Raw genomic sequence first — 19,176 nt, forward strand, 5'->3', positions numbered from 1 at the left:
ACTTAACTTGCCTGCCTGCTTGAACACCCAATAATCCCTGTTGGTGTGATTGGTTGGCTGTTCGGGGGTGCCGTGTATCTGGCACGAGCGATCGAGTATCCGGTCTAAGCTGGATGGGCCCTGAGGGTTTCTTTTGAATGGCTTCTTCCGCTGACCCGGTTTAGATCCTCTGAATCCGGCATTGACTGCCGTATCTTCAGTATTGTCACCGTTAATGCGGTGCTTATGCTTGTTGCGACATGACCTGTCGTTGTTATCCTTGGTTACCGAATTGCCGGGGCTCTTGGTTATGTTATTGCTACGAGCTAGCCAGCTGTCTTCTCCCGCACAGAAGCGGGTCATGAGTGTCGTGAGGGCTGCCATAGACTTCGGCTTTTCCTGTCCTAGGTGTCGGGTAAGCCATTCGTCTCAAATGTTGTGCCTGAAGGCTGCAAGGGCCTCGGCGTCTGGACAATTGACTATTTGGTTTTTCTTGATTAGGAACCGTGTCCAGAATTGTCTGGCCGATTCCTCTGGCTGCTGGATTATGTGGCTTAGGTCATCGGCGTCTGGTGGTCGCACATACGTGCCCTGGAAGTTGTCAAGGAATGCGGATTCCAGGTCCTCCCAACAACTAATTGACTCTGCTGGCAGGCTGTTAAGCCAATGTCGAGCTGGTCCTTTAAGCTTGAGCGGGAGGTATTTGATGGCGTGTAGATCATCACCACGGGCCATGTGGATATGAAGGAGATAATCCTCGATCCATACCGCAGGATCTGTTGTGCCATCGTATGATTTGATGTTTACGGGTTTGAAGCCCTCGGGGATTTGATGATCCATTACTTCGTCTGTGAAGCATAGTGGGTGTGCGGCACCCTGTACTGGGCTATATCACGATGCAGCTCAGACGAGCTTGGTCTGTTGTATTCGGTCGGGCCATACTTATTGTGTCCGGCGTGATGGCTAGCGTCACGTGAAGCAGGGCGCCCATGCGATCCATAGATCGATCTTGTTTGCCTTGCCTTATTCTCCAATGTGTCTTGCAGGTCTATTGCGTCTCCCCGTACTCTGGTATGTTTTGAGCGGTGTCGGGGTGCGGCTTGGGTTGAGGGCCTGAAGACCTCTCTATCGCGGCCACGGGGTGGCCGATCGGGCGCATCGTACGCTGGTGATGTACGTTTAGTTGCTTCCTCCTCAAGTTGGGGTAGCAGCCTGCGCTTTGGGCAGCTCTTGGATGGGCGTTCTAGTTTATACTCTTCGGCCGCTAGGACTTCGGTCCATCTGTCGGCTAGCAAGTCTTGGTCAGCTCTAAGCTGCTGCTGTTTCTTCTTGAGGCTGCTTGCCGTGGCTACGAGCCTGCGTTTGAAATGCTATTGTTCGACGGGATCCTCTGGCACGACGAATTCGTCGTCGTCGAGGCTTGCCTCGTCTTCGGAGGGAGGCATGTAATTGTCGTCCTCATCCTCTTTGTCGGCCGCTCTCTCATGAGGGCTGGCTCCTTCGTCCTCCTACACTGAATCCTGCTGGAGGGGGTTGTCTTCGGCACTGTCCGGCGTGTTGTTATCTCCGGTGCCGGAATCGCCGTTTTTGCTTTGGCGGGACTTAGAGCGGCGCCGCTGACGTCGGCGCTTGGGTTTCTTCTTGGAGGGGTCATCCTCCGTTTTCTCCTCGCCATCCCCCGCTTTAGGGGTGTCCACCATGTATATGTCATATGACGAGGTGGCTTTCCAGTTCCCTATAGGTGCTCGTTCTTGATCGTCTCCTTCATCGGCGTCCATGCCGTCGGTGTCTTCGGAGTCAAAGTCGAGCATGTCGGTTAAATCGTCGACAGTGGCTACGAAGTGGGTGGTGGGTGGGCTACGAATTTCTTCGTCGTCCGCATCCCAACCGTGCTGGTCGTCGTTCGGCCAGGGCCCTCCTGACAAAGAGAGAGACTTTAACGAATTCAGGATATTGCCGAAAGGCGAGTGCTGAAAGACATCCGCGGCGGTGAACTCCATGACCGGAGCCCAATCGGGCTTAATCGGAAGAGGTGCGGGATTTACGGAGTCCGGATCGGAGTCCGGTACCTTGGAGTCACGGGCCTTGCGAGGGACTAGGCTGGTATCCGGCTCTATCGCCGTAGAGGTTGCAGCTTCCCGGGCGGCGTCCAACCGTCCGTCCCCGACTGGTGCAGTGGGATCCGAGCTAATGGTCGGAGCGGACACCTGAGCGATGCTCTGGGTGTTGTCCGGTGACAGAGCTAAATCATGCCCATCGTGACAGTGCGGCACGCCCGGTCGTGGCTCAAATCCGTCGAAGATCAAGTCCCCGCGGATGTTGGCCGTGTAGTTTAAGCTTCCAAAGCTGACCTGATGGCCAGGGGCGTAGCTTTCGATCTGCTCCAGATGGCCGAACGAGTCGGCCCATAGTGCAAAGCCGCCGAATACGAAGATCTGTCCGGGGAGAAAAGTCTCATCCCGGACCGCATCGCGATTGACGAGCAAAGAAGCCATCGGGCCTAAAGGCGACGACACAGAGGAACTCTCAATGAAAGCACCAATGTCGGTGTCAAAACCGGCGGATCTCGGGTAGGGGGTCCCGAACTGCGCGTCTAGGCGGATGGTAACAGGAGACAAGGGACACGATGTTTTTACCCAGGTTCGGGCCCTCTCGATGGAGGTAAAACCCTACTCCTGCTTGATTAATGTTGATGATATGGGTAGTACAAGAGTAGATCTACCACGAGATCGGAGTGGCTAAACCCTAGAAGCTAGCCTATGGTATGATTGTTGTTCGTCCTACGGACTAAAACTCTCTGGTTTATATAGACACCGGAGAGGGCTAGGGTTACACATATAATGGGAGGAGATCTTCATATCGTATCGCCAAGCTTGCCTTCCACGCCAAGGAAAGTCCCATCCGAACACGGGACAGAGTCTTCAATCTTGTATCTTCATAGTCCAGGAGTCCGGCCAAAGGTCTTAGTCTGGCCATCCGGACACCCCCTAATCCAGGACTCCCTCAGTGACCACAGGTCCCCAAGTGAATATCATTGAGGATCATTCGGCCTTCTTCTAGCGTGATGCACTTCTGGCAGATTCCAGTTACACTTTCTCTAAACAACTGACCTCTTATCACGGTGAAGGCTTTAGACCGTCGGACGATCTGTCGAGCCTCTTCTTAGTCCTCCGGAAGTTCTTTCCTAAGGATGTATGCGATGTACGGCACTGTCCAGTCAGGGGTGATGACCAAAACCTCCATGACCAAGTCGACCACGGATGGGACTTCGACTTTAGTCGGATCTGTAGCGCTGTTGGGTTGTGGTGACTCTTCAGTGAAAGGATCCTCTTGAACTGAAGGTGAATGAATATGTTCCAAAAACACATTGCGAGGAATGGCCTCTCTCTTTGAACCTATCTTTGCCAACTCATCTGCAGCTTGATTTTTTAGTTGGGGTATATGGTGAAGCTCCAATCCTTCAAACCTCTTTTCCAGCTTTCTTACTGCATTGCAATAACCAGTCATGGCCGGGCTCCTGACATCCCATTCCTTCATTACTTGATTAACCACCAAAACTGAGTCACCGTAGACCATAAGGCGACGGACGCCGAGTGAAATTTCCATAAGCAACCCGTATAAAAGCGCTTCATATTCGACTTCATTATTGGAAGAATCACAATAAATCTGGAGAACATAGCTAAGTTTGTCTCCACAGGGGGATACCAGTACTACCCCGGCACCTGAACCATTCAGCATCTTGGAGCCATTGAAGAACATAGTCCAATGCTCCGATTGGACTTGAGTCGGCAATTGTTTCTCAATCCACTCGGCAAGGAAATTTGCGATTGCTTGGGACTTGATAGCTTTCTTTGCCTCAAACTTGACATCCAATGGAAGGATTTCAATCGCCCATTTTGCCACTCGACTGGTTACATCTCTGTTATTCAGAATCTCGGATAGTGGTGTGTCGCTGATGACTGTAATGGAGTGATCGGAGAAATAATGTGCAACCTTCTTCATGGTCATGTATATTCCATAGACAAGCTTCTGATAATCTGGATATCATTGCTTGGATGGAGTCAAAACTTCAGAAAGAAAATAAACCGGGCGTTGAATCTTGTAAGCTTTTCCTTCCTCTACTTGCTCAACCGTAAGTAGTGTACTGACAACTTGTCCAGCGGCTGCAATATAAATCAGTAAGGGCTCTTTGCTGATTGGTGCAGCTTGCACCGGCTGGGTGGAGAGCAGGGTTTTGAGCTCTGCAAATGCTGCATCAGCTTCTTCAGTCCACTCGAACTTATCAGATTTCTTCATCAGTCGGTAAAGGGGCAAGGCCTTTTCACCGAGACGAGAAATGAATCGACTCAAGGTGGCCAAACAACCAGTCAACTTCTGAACGTCATGCACTCGCACAGGGCGTTTCATTCGGAGGATGGTATCAACTTTTTCCGGATTAGCGTCGATCCCTTGTTCGGAAACGAGAAAACCGAGTAACTTTCCTCCTAGAACTCCGAACGTGCAGTTCGATGGATTAAGCTTGATATCGTACCTTCTTAGGTTGGCAAAGGTTTCTATGAGGTCAGTCAGTAGGTTGGAACCTTTGCGAGACTTGACCACAATGTCATCCATGTATGCTTCCACATTCCGACTAATTTGAGTGAGCAGGCACTTCTGAATCATTCTCATGAATGTGGCTACGGCATTTTTGAGACCGAATGGCATGGTGACATAGCAAAAGCACCCGAACGGGGTGATGAAAGCCGTTTTTATTTCATTGGGACCATACAGTCGGATCTGATGATACCCAGAATATGCATCCAAAAAAGACAAGGGCTCGCACCCCGCGGTCGAGTCGACAATTTGATCGATGCGGGGGAGAGGGAAGTGATCCTTCAGGCAGGCCCGATTGATATGCTTGAAATCAATGCACATACGAAGTGAGTCGTCCTTCTTAGGGACCATGACGACATTGGCAAGCCACTCGGAGTGGTAGATCCCACGGATGAACTCTGCTGCTAGCAGCCGAGCCACCTCCTCGCCAATTGCTTTCCTCTTCTGCACGGCGGACCGCCGAAGATGCTCTTTGACGGGTTTTACCTTGGGATTGACCCTCAAACGGTGCTCAGCCAGTCCCCTGGGAACACCCGGCATGTCAGAGGGTTTCCATGCAAAGATGTCCCAGTTCTCATGGAGGAACTGGATGAGCGCTTCTTCCTATTTGTTGTCGAGTGTTGTTGATATATGAGTCGGTGCAGCATTGGGATCGGTCGGGTGAATATGAATCAGCTTTGTTTCACCAGTCGACAGAAATGCAGAATCTGTAGTAGGCTTCTTGGCTCGGAGAAAATCACTCAGATCTGCATTCTTCTGATACTGTTGGAATTCAACTGCTGCCATCTGCGCATTGGCGATCTTGGAACCTTTCTGGAAACATTCCTCTGCATTCTGCCGATTGCCAGTAACCGTGATCACACTTCTGATACTGTTGGAATTCAACTGCTGCCATCTGCGCATTGGCGATCTTGGAACCTTTATGGAAACATTCCTCTGCATTCTGCCGATTGCCAGTAACCGTGATCACACCTTTGGGGCCACGCATCTTCAGCTTGAGATACACATATGGTTGAGCCATAAAATGTGCATAGGATGGCCTACCCAGAATGGATGATAAGCACTCTGGAAATCCACGACTTCAAATGTCAACTTCTCCTTACGGTAATGTTTGGAATCACCGAAAACCACGTCGAGGGTGATCTGGCCGAGTGATTCGGCTTTCTTTCCAGGGATAACACCATGAAAACTCATGTTGCTCTCGCTAAGTTTGGACATCAGAATGCACATCCCAGGTTTCAGCATAAAGGATGTTCAGACCACTGCCACCGTCCATCAGTACTTTAGTCAGTCTAGTACCTCCAACCACAGGGTCGACCACCAGTGCTTGCTTCCCGGGGGTGGCTACATGAGCAGGATGGTCAGACTGGTCGAATGTGATGGATGTCTGAGACCATTTCAGGTATGTGGCCGTCGCCGCCGGAGCGACCATATTCACTTATCTGTTGATGACTTTCAATCGACTCTTGCTCTCAACGTCAGCAAAAATCATCAGGGTTGAATTGACTTTAGGATAACCGTCGTCTTCTTCCTCATCTTCGTCTCTATCCGACTCCTTTCCTTTTTCACTGGGTTGATCTCCTCGGGATTGCTGGATCAGGAGTCAACACTGTCGAGTAGTGTGTTTAGGGTAAATCAGATTCCCCTCTTCATCCTTCTTCATGTGGATGTGACACGGTAAATCCAACACATCATTTCCCGCCTGATCTTTCACTTTCTTAGGGGGGCAGGGTCCCTTAGGTTTTCCCTTAAACTTTCCTTGAGCCACCACTGTGATCTCACAGGGTGCAGTGGGCTCGGCCTTGCGCTTCTGCTTCCGATTGGAATTACCCCCATCGGTCTCTTGGCCGACTGGCTTACTCTTTCCGCTATGGAGTCGATCCTCTTCTTCCCCGTTAGCGTACCGAGTGGCTATTTCCATCATCCGAGTCAGAGTCATATCACCAGTTCGACCAAATTTCAGGACTAATTGTCGGTATTTAACGCCCTCCTTGAAGGCGCACACTACTTGATGCTCTGATACATTTTCAACGGTGTAATGCAGAGTGGACCACCTCTGAATGAAATCTCTCAAGGTCTCACTCGGCTTCTGCACACAATGTTGCAACTCAGTCAATCCTGCAGGTTGTTTGCACGTGCCTTCGAAGGTCCTGACGAATACTCGAGCCAGCTCTTCCCAACTGTATATACTGCTCGGGGCTAACTGAGTCAACCACGCTCGGGCTGAGCCTTCCAACATCAGAGGGAGATGTTTCATTGCTACTTCATCATTTCCACCGCCAATCTGCACAGCCACTCAGTAATCCTCAAGTCAAGTTTCAGGCTTGGATTCTCCAGTGAACTTGCTGACTCGGGTCGCCAACCTGAAGTTGGGAGGAATCACCGCCGCCCTGATGGCCCTGCTAAAACACTCCGGACCGGAAACATGCACTCTGTTGCCGCCTGGACAATCTCTGCCAGGGTCTTCTCTGTGTGCCTTGTTCTGGTCGACCAGGCCTTGAACGAGGATGGATCTCGCGTCAAAGCCTGGTTCCCTTGGGTGGACTGAGGCTCTGCGCTCGCCACTGTGACGGCGTCTGTCATCGTTCCGCCGAGGCACAAATGACGCACTCCTCGGAGGAGGCGTGGGTCCTCGACGATGATTGTCGCGGTCGAGTGGATGATCATACTGTCCGCGGCCCTCATGTCGCAGGGGCGATCTTGGGCTGTGGGCCGACTGAACTGTGTCCGCTACAACGGACCTGCTGTGAATCCTATTCCGTGACTGAGAGACTGCTGTGTTTTGCTCTCCTGCTGCCCGAAGCAAGGCCCAGATCTGCATCAACCCTCTTCCGGCCTCCGACTGGGAAGGTTGGATTGACTCTGCTATTCGGGCCGCAGATGTGAGGTTCTGGATCGGAGTACAGTATACCTTAGGTGGAGGCGGAAAAAGCTGTCGTCGACTGGACTCATGGATCCGCTCCTGAGCGCGCTCGTCGAGAGCGCGCTGAAGGTTATCCAGTTGAGTGCGCTCAGCCAAATTAGCTAGGCGCACCTCCTCCAAGGCCCGGGCCTCGGGGGTTTCTCCAACGATGGGCGCGTGGAGTGCATCCATGTTGCGGCGACGAAGTTCTTCCCACTGTTGCGAAGAGAGGGTTTCGATCGGTATTCCTCGTGGACGTGCGACGGATCGCCGCCCCCGTCTCCGCCGTCCTTACGGCGGAAACCAGGTGGGCTGTGAGGCCCGTCGACCATCAAGACTTCAGCCGCAGGGTCGTTGCTATCGCACTTGGATGCGGTCTCCACGGAGCCAGTTGACAGATCGAACAGGCCATGGAGAGTTTCGTCGGGCTCGATTGCCGCGACTTGATGGGTGGCCGAACGCCGAGCCATCACGTGCTTCACCCACCGCTGAAGCCGTGATCGACCGGACCGCTTGCGGCGGCGAACAGCGGGGAGTGAAAACACCATTGGAGCCGACTGATACTGAGTCGACGGCTACCGGAGGAGAACGCCGCGAACACACGCTCGGAAGTGCGTCGCCCCTCGGGCGGGGAGCACCTCAATTTCCAGGGGAGCTTCTTGAAGCCACGCGGAGTCGTCGGCGATGAAAACGAGCGCGCCGAGACAGATCTCGCGGCCCTCAGCCAATCCGCCGCCGGAAACCATGACGATGACGATCGGTAAAATTTGCAACTTCACCAACTATCGTGGTCCTAAGACTGATAGTAGAAAGGGGGGTAGGTATGGTGAGACAAGATCTCAGCTATGGTGAAGGTGTACACACGAGATTTACGAGTTCAGGCCCTTCTCGGTGGAAGTAACAGCCCTACGTCTCGGTGCCCGGAGGCGGACGATTGGATTATGCGTGTGGTATTACAAGGGGTGCCAACCCTTGTCCCAGAGGAGGGGGTGGCTTATATAGAGTGCGCCAGGACCCCAGCCATCCTCCATTACAAGGGGCTTAATGTACATAAAGTAAGGGCGTTACTGATAACGCCAACCTTAAGTGTTGCCCGTTGCAATGCTGAGTGACTCCTGGCCTTCGATAGGTCGAGTGATTCTCTGGATGGTCGAGTGATAGTTTGGGGGAGGATGCCCGAGTGACCCGACTGTCGAGTGGATAGCACTCGACATCTTTGCCTGGGGGCCTCCAGCTGTCTCTTGGACTCCTTATCTTCTAGGGTAGTGACCTTGGGTAGGGCGTGTAGGTCTGGCCTATGACCCTACCCCAGGCCTGTATCCTCATCACGTACCAGTCAATTTGACACCTGTGGAGCCGTGATCCCTCCAAAATCGAGACATCTCTTTGTGCTCTGTTTGTCTTTTTAGAGCGGAAGAGCATCCATCACTTGCCCCGAGTCTTTTTTTTTGCGGGAAAATTAGAGAGCTTTATTCATTGAAAGCACACTCGGTGCAGTCAGCCAATAGGCTGGTCACCAAGAAGCTAGGGGTTTCATCGAGCCAGCTTTCCGTCACATTCAGTGTGCAAGCACGCTTCGCACACAGATGTGCCGGAACGTTCGCCGCCTGATTTATATGTCGAATGTCAAAAGAAGAAAAACTAGTACAGAGCTCTCCTATTTCTAAAAGTAAAGGAGCCACAATTGAACGAGAATTGTGGCGAGATTGCCAGAACTTCACCAGTTCCAAACAGTCGACTTCCATACACACATGCGGAAATCCTCGAAGACAAGCAAAGCGTACTCCATCTCACAGCAACACGCACTCCATCATCAAGGGATCTGAACTCCCATGTATGGTTTGCACCAAGAACCCAGTAGCGCAGAGGATGATCGGGCCACTCCTCCTGCACCGCCCCGGCCTTCGTCAAAATTCAGAGCGCCGTCGATTGTGATCTTGACCGAACCCACATCCGGGGGCCGCCAACCGTAACCTGGTAGAACCAAGATTTCCTTACGAGGTAGCTGAAGGAGGGAGATAGACTCCTTAATATTTCTGATAGTTGTTGTAGGGTCTCTCCCCTCGTCGCCATGTTTGATTCGGTTCCTGGAATGCCAAATTGACCACATGGTAGTAGTGATCTTGGCATGTTCATCGGATGCGGAAATCCTCAAAGACAAGCAAGCATACTCCATCTAGCAGCGACAAGCACTCCATCATCAAGGGATCTGAAACTCCCATGTATGGTTTGCACCAAGAACCCAGTAGTGCAGAGGATGATCGGGCCACTCCTCCTGCACCGCCCCAGCCTTCATCAAAATTAGAGCACCGTCGGTTGTGATCTTGACCGAACCCACATCCGGGGGCCGCCAACCGTAACCCGGTAGAACCAAGGTTTCCTTACGAGGTAGCTGAAGGAGGGAGATAGACTCCTTAATGTTTCTGATAGTTGCTATAGGGTCTCTCCCCTCGCCGCCATGTTTGATTTGGTTCCTAGGATGCCATGACCACATGGTAGTAGTGATCTTGGCACGTTCATCGGATGAGTGGAGAGGGGGAAGGCAAAGACCAAGCCATGTCCACGCCTCTTCCCAGAAGCTCTGTGCATGTGTACAATGAATCAGTGCATGCTTCAAATCACTTGCCCTGAGTCTTTTTAAAGATGATCTCGATATGAACTACACACAGATGTAGTGCATGCTTCAAATCACTTGCCCTGAGTCTTTTTAAAGATGATCTCGATGTGAACCACGTATTTTAGAGTTTAGATTGAACGGAGGGAGTAGATATAAACATGCATATGGTCCATCGGAACTCCACTTTCTGTTGGTTACTCATACGAGACCATTAACCCGGACGGAGGTAGTGTATATAAAAGCGATAGCAAAAAGAATACTAATGTTTTTATGCTAGGGAAATTGGGCACAATACACGTTCAAACTCAGTTTCAGCACCCTCCTGATTTAACCAAAATTTGCCTCCGTGAAATGATCTCAACATCATAAATTTCCTGCTTATGATGTGTCACAAATTCACAAACAGATTGAGCTCGTCGTCATTGCATGTTAACCAAAACCTAGCCAAGTTAGGAAGATGTCAAACTCAACAAAGGACATAAAACTATATAGAATCCAAACATGGGTAAACCTCATCTGATCTTTGCATAAGTCTGGAGAACGGAACAGAGAATCAGAAAACCACAATACGATTCCACAGTGCTGCTAAAAGGGTTCGAGTTCCTCGTCAAAATCAGGACACACTGAAAGGGAAACTACATGGCATATGCTCTCGCATATAAGGCTAGGCTTAGTTCATCCTCTGCGCAGCCTCCTTGGCGATGAGCCTTTCCCTGGCCTTGGTCTTGGCCTGCGACTTGGATCCCATGACACCACCGCCCCACTTCTTCCTGACCTCGTCAAACTTGTCGTTGAAGTTAGCCTGCAGAATAGCGGATATTGGAGTTGTTAAGAACGGTTAACAAGTGGACTGCATATCGGTCATAGCAAGGGTCATATGAGCAACATACCTTGATAGCCTCCAAGATCTTGCTGAACTCAAGCTTGTCCTCGTTCTTCACAGTGGTGAGGCACAGAACTGAGGCAGTCTTCTTGTGAACGATCTATAGGGGACAAGACAAAGTGAGCATTTGTTTCTAGTTTACTTTTAAAGATCTCAGAGGTGTGGAACAGGAGGTGGCAGGAGAAAATATACCGATCCAAGGCGTGATTTTCCCTTAACAATGCAGTATGGAACCTCCATCTTCCTGCACAGGGCTGGGAGCCACACAACCAGCTCAATTGGGTCAACATCATGAGCGATGACGACCAGCTGAGCCTTGCTCTGCAGTACAAAACACAAGGATTAATCACAAGAATGGTTATTGCAGCCACAAAAGAAGCTAAGAATAAGGATTAGTTATGTCAAACAAAGAGGTAACTCGTATCAGTACCTGCTCGATGAGGTAAGTGACATGGTTAAGACCATACTTGACAACAATTGGCTTCTTGGCCTCAACGGTTTTCCCCTCAGCCTCAGCCTGGGCCCTCTTCAGAAGCCTCTCCTTCTTAGCCACCTTGTCCTCGGGGCGGTACTTGAGAAGCATCTTAAACAGGTTGGTGGCTGCAACAAGCAATTCATATCAGAGATTTGTAACAAAGATTTTGCAGAAACTAAAGTGACGCTGTATGCAGAGGAATTGAACTTAAACTAGTCAACTACTCACTGTCAGCTTTTGTTGCTATACAATACAGCATAATTAATGACCTAGCAAGTAAACACGTTGCAACATAAAGGAAATGCTAATATAGAAGGGGTGACTTCAGGTACAAACATAGCAACAATGCTTCTTCCTACTGCTGGCATCCTTAGAAGTTAGAAGTGAAAGCTTGTGCTAGCCATTCTATTACTTCATACTGTCATGGCATGTTAATATATTCAGTAAAGAAACATAGTAAGTGTGTAGAAGAACAGCATGCATTTGCCCTAATCATGCAAGAAGAGAGCTCCCAATGTATCCTAAGAGCAGGAACCTTAAAACACACACATCAACTCTTTTCATTGCCTTGATGAAGTAAAGACTCGCTCACTTAGCTATTGCATACCCACAAGTCAAAATAATAGAGTACATCTACAAACGTCCTCAGGCATTGTGGACTCCGTGTCAAATGACGAATGAACAGACTAGTTTTGTACGTATATACCGAGGTTCTTGTCGAGGGTGCGGGTGAACTGGTGGAGCGCCGGGGGAACCTTGAGGCGCTGCTTGAGGATGCGGCGCTGGCGCTGGATCCGCACGACCTTGGGCCACTTGACGAACCGGTGGAGGTCCTTCTTGGGCGGCAGCGCCCCGCCGATGCCGAACTGCTTCGGCCTCTTCTCGAACAGTGGGTTCACCACCTTGTCCTGCAACCACACACCAACCCAACCCAGTCAGATCACACACGCCGCATGACCGAGAGATTCCAAACAGGAGCAGAGGAGTGCGTGCAGTACCGCCGCCTTCTTCTTCGCCGGCACCGGCGCCTTGCCGCCTCGCTTCGGGGCCTGCATGATTCGCGATCCACACACTTAGAGCAAGATTCAAACATCAAAAACCGCAGAAAAGACGAAGCGCGCGGGATCCGTCCAGGAGGACGAAGCGCAGTGGAACGGCGTGGGCTAGGAGCGGGCCGGCGGCTGGGACGTACCATTTCGCCGGCGGCGGGGGGAGCTTGGGGTTCCGAACGGGAGGCGACGCTGGGGGAGGAGGTGGAGGGGGGAGGCGGCCGACTGGCGCTTCGGTGCGGGGAGGAAGTTTTATAAAGGAGGCGTCCGGGGGACGTGGACGCTTCCTGAGCGTCCGATGCGGGGTGTGTGGCGGGGTCGCGAGGCCTCCACCGTCCAGTGCCTGGATTAGGGTTTAGGGGGTCGCTCTTGGGCCGCAGGGGACATGGGGGAGGAAAAAGTGGGCCGGAATGGATTGTACTGGACTGGTCTGGGCCGCTCGCTCCGGTGGTGAGCTGTTCGGAAAAAGGCTGTAGCCCATTCGTTTGGTAACTTTTGCGTGTAAGCCCCTCGCGCGTCCGAATATTACCGTAGGCACCGCTCCACTGTCCCCAACCTTGCGCCATGGCGAAGAGGCGGAGGGAAGCGGCGGGTCGCAGCCTTCCACCGTGCACCCCCGTCCGCAGGAACAAAAATCATCTTCTGGTTCTAAGTGCTCGGCATGGATTCTCGTGGATTTTCCCTTCGTTTTTGGCTGTGTTTCTTTTAATCCCCACGGCTAGGTCTTTGCGACCCATTCTGGATCGTCTTAAGACGTAAGCATAGGCATAGGCGAAAGTGATATTTCGGTTGGTGCTTGATGCTGGGGAGTTTATCCTCTAGGAATTTGGGAGGAACACTTGTGATTTGCAGGTAGATTTTACTTAGAGGTGACAGGTATTTGGTTTTAGGTTGTGCCAAGAACATTCATATTTGGTCTGCTGGGCAATTTCAAAGTGTATCTGCTCTTGCTGCCATAAGAATTTTTTTCCCCTTCCAAAACTGCTTGATGAAGGTCTGATCCACTTCTGCATACCATTATATGTTAAGACATGTTGGCTTTGCTTCTAGGCTTCATTTACTGGGGGTTTCACTTTCACCATGCTCTTGGCTCCAGCTTTTCAGGCAACAAGTTAGAGGTAGTGAAAACAATCCAACTTCTGACTCCACAGGGATCAAATTAAGATCGATATTTGACATACTCTCTAATGCTGCCGCACTATTGTTGGTGCTTCAACTCCTCCAAGAGTTAGCACTGGATTGGTTAGTCAATGCTTGAGGCAATACTATATGCAGATCTCTGCATCTGGATAGTGGATCCATTTGTCCATGGGGTCAGAAAATGCTAGTGGCAATTATATTAGAGTGAGGTTAGAGTTTGCGTCTCGAGAACCCTTGGAGTACTGGTGTTACTTGGAGCCAAACTAATGGCTCTAGCTTCTCCATGCTGTAGAATATAGAGCCAGAGATTCAACAAAACCGGGCACAGGTCAAGGCTGGTTATTGAGACGCGGCATACACGATTTCTGTCTTTGGATATTCAAAGAATATCCCTAAGTCATGGTAGTATCTAGTATGGTTACTATACGGTCCCTGGGTTCAGCTGATTGGTTGCAAGTTCAAACAGCAGGAATAATATAGTACCCAATAATTTGGAGTGTCTGTTTTCCCCTTACTGATACTTGATCCCATGCTTTGGTGATCTTCAGTCCTCTGAATGAGTCAAAGAAGACCTGGAATCGTTAACCTTGCCCTGATTGCAGGATCAAAGGAAGTTGCTCATTGACTGGTTCTGGAGTTACAGTTCTGCAAAAATGTCCCTAGCAAGCATCAAGCGGTATTGGCTGGAGAAAAAACATCAGTTGACAGTGAAAATGGTAACCCACATGCTACTATTGACATTAATGCACTAATTCTATAGCTTTGTCTTGAATAAATTTATGTACCTGGGGATCAATCCAACCAAATGTATTAAACTAACATTATTTTAGCCCTTTTCCATTTCCGAGACATTAGATATACTGATCCTTATAGATGCCAAATAATCATTTATTCGATCAATCAATGGATATATCTTCCTGATTACTTCATCTACTACACTGCTGCTCATTTGTTTTTCGTCTACTTTTTAACCATATCAACATAACGACTTTTCCCATTTGTGGCCATTTTTTGTGGTTAGTTTTTGTTGATTTATTTCACTTGACTAATTGATGCCATACCTCCATTCAGTGTGCCCTGTGTCTAGTCGGCAAACATGTTTCGGTGCTTTGAGATTTAAAAAATTGTCATATGAGTTGAGGCTCTGTAATCCAGTGTGTAAATGTAATTCAAACAGATTTGGATAGCAAATTAGTGGATGCTTGCTTAAGAGAAGGTCTGTGGAAAAACACTATAGGTGTATCTTAGCGTAATTTGATCCAAACCACTTGCAATTAGTGCGAGATGAATCGAACTGCGCGATTCTACTTCGGAATTGCAACATGATGCCATATATGGGCATAAAAAACTTATAGATTCTTTATATATCTGTATAACACTTCCACCGACAGATAATACAACTTAGGAGGGGAAAACAAATCAAAATCTAACATTGCCTTCTCACAAAAAATGCAAAATAGAAAAAGAAGAAGAAAGAAAAGTATCTCATTTGCCCAGTATATGCTGATGTTGTTTACCATACTTGGGAATGCTAAGGTTGCTTCCAAATGTGTACATGATAGTCCCAGAATGCGAGCTCAACAAAACTCAGAGCTCATCAACTCGGCATCATCCAATCCAATGCATATGCTACGACCGGTCGATGATGACAGCCTGACCAGTGCCAAGCAGCCGGTAGGATTTCCCCCTGACAAGGCCGCACCTCCTTCCCCCCGCCATCTGCTTCTCCTCCTCGATCTGCTCCAACACCCCGGCGAACGCCTCGGCGTTGCAGGGTAGCTCAAGGGGCCCTGCGTCTGCGTACCCAAACACCTCCTCGGCCTCCTTGAGCAGCGCCCGGAACAGCGGGTGGTTCACGCACTCTGTCCGCACCACGAACCGCTGCCTCCCAGCACCGACGTAGACAGAGAAACAGCCCTCTGCAGGCTTGTTCCTCATTGGTGTGCTCCAGCACCTATCCAGCGTCTTGGTGATCAGCCCAGCCTTCCTCTTCGCCAAGCTCTTATCAGCCATGCCCATGGTGCACAAAAGTTAGCAGGCTAACTAGTTGCAATTTTGCAGAAAGAAGAAAAAGTGTAGCAAGCTTGGAATTGGGAGGTGACGAGGAAAGGGGTGGAATGATATATATAGACGGATCCACCAAGACGTGGTCTCTCGATGGAAAGGCCGTATTTGAGATATGAAGATGATGAGAGTGACCCAAAAGCTATTTTAAAAGGCGAATACGCAAAAGACTTGCTCATCATTTCATTAAAGAAAAGTGGGAAAGTGATGGAAAATGTCAGACAATTATTGCACATACAGAATCAAGCTTTGCACCTTATTCATTGGTCTTTAGAAGGATGTGACTTGTTGTTTTAGCAGCATTTGTACAATAATAAGTTTCATCTTATAGACTTGCTGCCATAGTCTAGACTTTTCCTCTCCAAAACTGCCTGATGAAAGTTCGATCCACTTTTACATAACCATTATGTTTAAGATATGTTGGTTTTGCTTCCGAACTTTATTTACCAGGGGTTTCACCAAACTCTTGACTCCAGCTTTTCAGATAAGTTGGAGGTAGTGAAAACAATATGGATCCAACTTTTGACTCTAGAGGGATCAAGTTAAGATGAACGTTGAACCCATTTTCTAGTGCTGATGCACTCTTGTTGGTGCTTCAAGTCCTCCAAAAGTTAGCACTGGATTAATTAGTCAATGGTTAAGGCAATATGATATGAAGATCTCTGCATCTGCCTAATGGTTCCATTTGTCCCGGGGGGCACAAAATGTTAGTTTATAAAAGTGAGATTAGAGTTTACGTTTCGGGAACCCTTGGAGTACCAGTATTAGTTTGAGCCAAAACTAATGGCTCTAGCTTCTCCATGCTATAGAGTAAAGAGACAGAAAAGTTCAACAAAGGCCATGGTCACGGCTGTAAAGGCTGTTTATCGAGACACATCATATATGATTTATTGCCTTGTCTTTGGATATTCAGAGAATATCCCTATGTTTAGTTATGGTAGTATTGTTGCTGTACGATACCTGTGTTCAACTGATTGGTCGCAAACTCAAATAATAATAAAAGGCTGGATCAAGCAGTTTATTTTTATTTGTTTTGGTGAATTCTAATGCTCTGTAATTTGCAGTGTTTGTTTTCCCCTTACTGATAGTTGATCCCATGCTTTGCTGCTCTTCAGTCCTCTGAAAGGGTCAAAGAATACCTGGAACCGTTAAGCTTGGCCTGATTGCTGCACATCCAACTGGGTCAGTTGCTATATCTCTTTCCGATTACATCATCTGCAGTACTAAACTACTGCTCATTGGTTTTTTGCCTACCTTTTAGCCATACCTATATAACTGAGTTTTCCTGTTTATGGTTCTTGTCCGTGGTTAGTTTTTGTAGATATTAAATTAATTGCTGCCAAAACTCCATTGATGTGCCAATTGTCTAGCCAGCAAACATGTTTCTGTTGGTGCTTTGAGATTAAAAAAAATTGACATTTGTGTTGAGGCTCTGTAAATCCTGTGTGTAAATGGACTTAAAACAAATTTGGTAGCAAATCAGTGGATACTTGCATGCAGATGATCTGCGGAGAAACGCCATAGTTGATTAATCTTAGCGTAGTTCCATTAAACCACTTGCAATCAGTGTGGGATGAATTGAATTGCGCGATTCCACTTTGGAGTTGCGACATTGTGCCATATATGGACGTCACAAGAGTTACAGGTTCGAATGTGCATCTGTATAACACTTTCACCGACAGTTACTACAACTTAGGATGGGAACACACATCAACATCCAGCATTACCTTACAAAAAAATAGAAAAAAGAAGAAGAAGAAGAAAAAATATCTAACATTGCCCAGTATATGATGGTGTTGTTTATCATAATGGGAGTGCTCAATAGAAACTTTAGAGCTCATCAACTCGCCATCATCCAATTCGTATGCTACGACCGTCCGATGATGACAGACCGGCTGGTGCCGAGCAGCCGGTAGGAGTTCCCTCTGGCAAGGCCGAACCTCCTTCCTGCCACCATCTGCTTCTCCTCCTTGATCTGCTGCAGCACCCTGGCAAACGCCTCGGCGTTGCAGGGAAGCTCGAGGGGCCCTGCATCTGCGTACCCAAAAACCTCCTCGGCCTCCTCCAACAGCGCTCGGAACAGCGGGTGGTTCACGCACTCTGTCCGCACCACGAACCGCTGCCTCCCGGCGCCAACATACACCGAGAAGCAGCCCTCCACCGGCTTGCTGTTTCTTGCCGGCGTGGTCCAGCACCGGTCAAGCGCCTTGGTGATTAGCCCGGCCTTCCTTGCAGCCGACCTCTTGTCAGCCATGCCCATTGCGCACAAAACCTCGTAGGCTATATCTAGTTGCAAATTTGCAAAGAATGTGTAGCAAGCTTGGAATTTGGGAGGTGGGAAGGAAAGGGGTGGAACGGTATATATAGGCCGATCGACAAAGACGGGTTCTATCAATCGAAAAGCCGTATTTGAAATACGAAACCGGCGAGAGCGACCTGAAGGCTTCTTTTTCGCGAATACGCAAAGACATTTTATCATTCCATTAAGAAAGAGAGGTAAATGGATGGAAACTGGTCAGACAATTATTGCATGTTGAGAATCTCCAAATCTCTGCGCCTTATTCGTTGAATGTTTGGTAGGATGCACCTTGTTGCTTTAATAATAGTAGCATTTGAGTGCTGTAATAGTACATTTGATGATATGTGCGTACAGGCCTAATGCTTAATGATATGTTAATTAGGGTGCGATTTGGCAGCCTCGGATGGTTACCCGAAGGAGGGGGAGTTAGCTGCGACTGTGGAGGGAAGCTGGCGTGTGTGACATCATGCCATTTGGTCGACTTGGAGCTGGGGGAGGGGCCAATGGTGTGGCGTCATGGCAATAATGCATTAGATTTAGCTACAGGTTAGTTAATCCTGACCTGCGCTTGCTGCATGATTGGGATTAGATTTGAGGTGTCTAACTCCTCAACCACAAAGGTTGTTTAGCTTAACATTAGCAACAGTGCATGGAACGCTCCAAACTGGCGGCACCCGTGAAGGCTTTGTTTGATGGGTTCAGAAAGAATTGAGACTTTATGTGATCATTCTGAAATTTGACACTTGGATCTTAATTATGCACGAACTACACTTGTTTGGATAGTGTTGTGTATTAGGAGATAGTGTTTAATAGTATTTGATGCGTGTGTGTGGTGTGTATTGCTTAAACGAACTAAGCATAGCTTAGATAGTTAGGTTCCTTGGGGTGAAACCAGCCCACCCATGTTCAAGTTCTAAATTTGGCAATAGTGCTCGCACATCTCCTGAATTTATTTCATGTTTTCTGGCACTATTTTTGCAGTGGTACAACGTGTTTGTCGACTACGAGGTGTCTGTGGCGACTTTGTCAATCTCAAGATCTACCGGTTCACTCTCTTGGAGGGGTGTGCGTGTTCATATGGGTGAATGTGTGTGTGTGCGCGCGTGTTGAGAGCGTTTCTAAAAAAAAAAGGCATGTTGGTTGACATGAAAACTAACCCCATGTCATATCTTTGT

General features: G+C 48.8%; 3 protein-coding genes and 1 long non-coding RNA gene across 4 annotated transcripts; 1 reads left to right on the plus strand and 3 right to left on the minus strand.

Annotated features, from left to right (window-relative positions):
* Nucleotides 1–10,555: 10,555 nt before the first annotated feature.
* On the minus strand, nt 10,556–12,753 carry LOC119311026 (60S ribosomal protein L7a-2-like). The gene is made up of 7 exons (XM_037586651.1): nt 12,642–12,753; nt 12,448–12,498; nt 12,156–12,357; nt 11,405–11,574; nt 11,167–11,295; nt 10,982–11,074; nt 10,556–10,893 (listed from the first exon to the last, which is right to left on the minus strand). The coding sequence occupies exons 1-7, from the start codon at nt 12,642–12,644 to the stop codon at nt 10,762–10,764; spliced, it is 780 nt and encodes a 259-aa protein (XP_037442548.1). The 5' UTR covers nt 12,645–12,753; the 3' UTR covers nt 10,556–10,761.
* Nucleotides 12,754–13,037: 284 nt separating this feature from the next.
* Nucleotides 13,038–19,131, plus strand: LOC119311030. Its single transcript, XR_005150849.1, has 4 exons — nt 13,038–14,354; nt 16,818–16,884; nt 18,384–18,547; nt 18,983–19,131. It is a non-coding gene; the product is annotated as an uncharacterized LOC119311030 (long non-coding RNA).
* On the minus strand, nt 14,365–16,766 carry LOC119311029 (auxin-responsive protein SAUR50-like). The gene has a single exon (XM_037586655.1). The coding sequence runs from the start codon at nt 15,655–15,657 to the stop codon at nt 15,268–15,270; it is 390 nt and encodes a 129-aa protein (XP_037442552.1). The 5' UTR covers nt 15,658–16,766; the 3' UTR covers nt 14,365–15,267.
* LOC119311028 (auxin-responsive protein SAUR72-like) lies at nt 17,277–18,040 on the minus strand. Its single transcript, XM_037586653.1, has one exon. The coding sequence runs from the start codon at nt 17,960–17,962 to the stop codon at nt 17,570–17,572; it is 393 nt and encodes a 130-aa protein (XP_037442550.1). The 5' UTR covers nt 17,963–18,040; the 3' UTR covers nt 17,277–17,569.
* Nucleotides 19,132–19,176: the final 45 nt, after the last annotated feature.

Source organism: Triticum dicoccoides, chromosome 5B (genome assembly GCF_002162155.2).
Source record: "Triticum dicoccoides isolate Atlit2015 ecotype Zavitan chromosome 5B, WEW_v2.0, whole genome shotgun sequence".
Lineage (NCBI taxonomy): Eukaryota > Viridiplantae > Streptophyta > Magnoliopsida > Poales > Poaceae > Triticum > Triticum dicoccoides.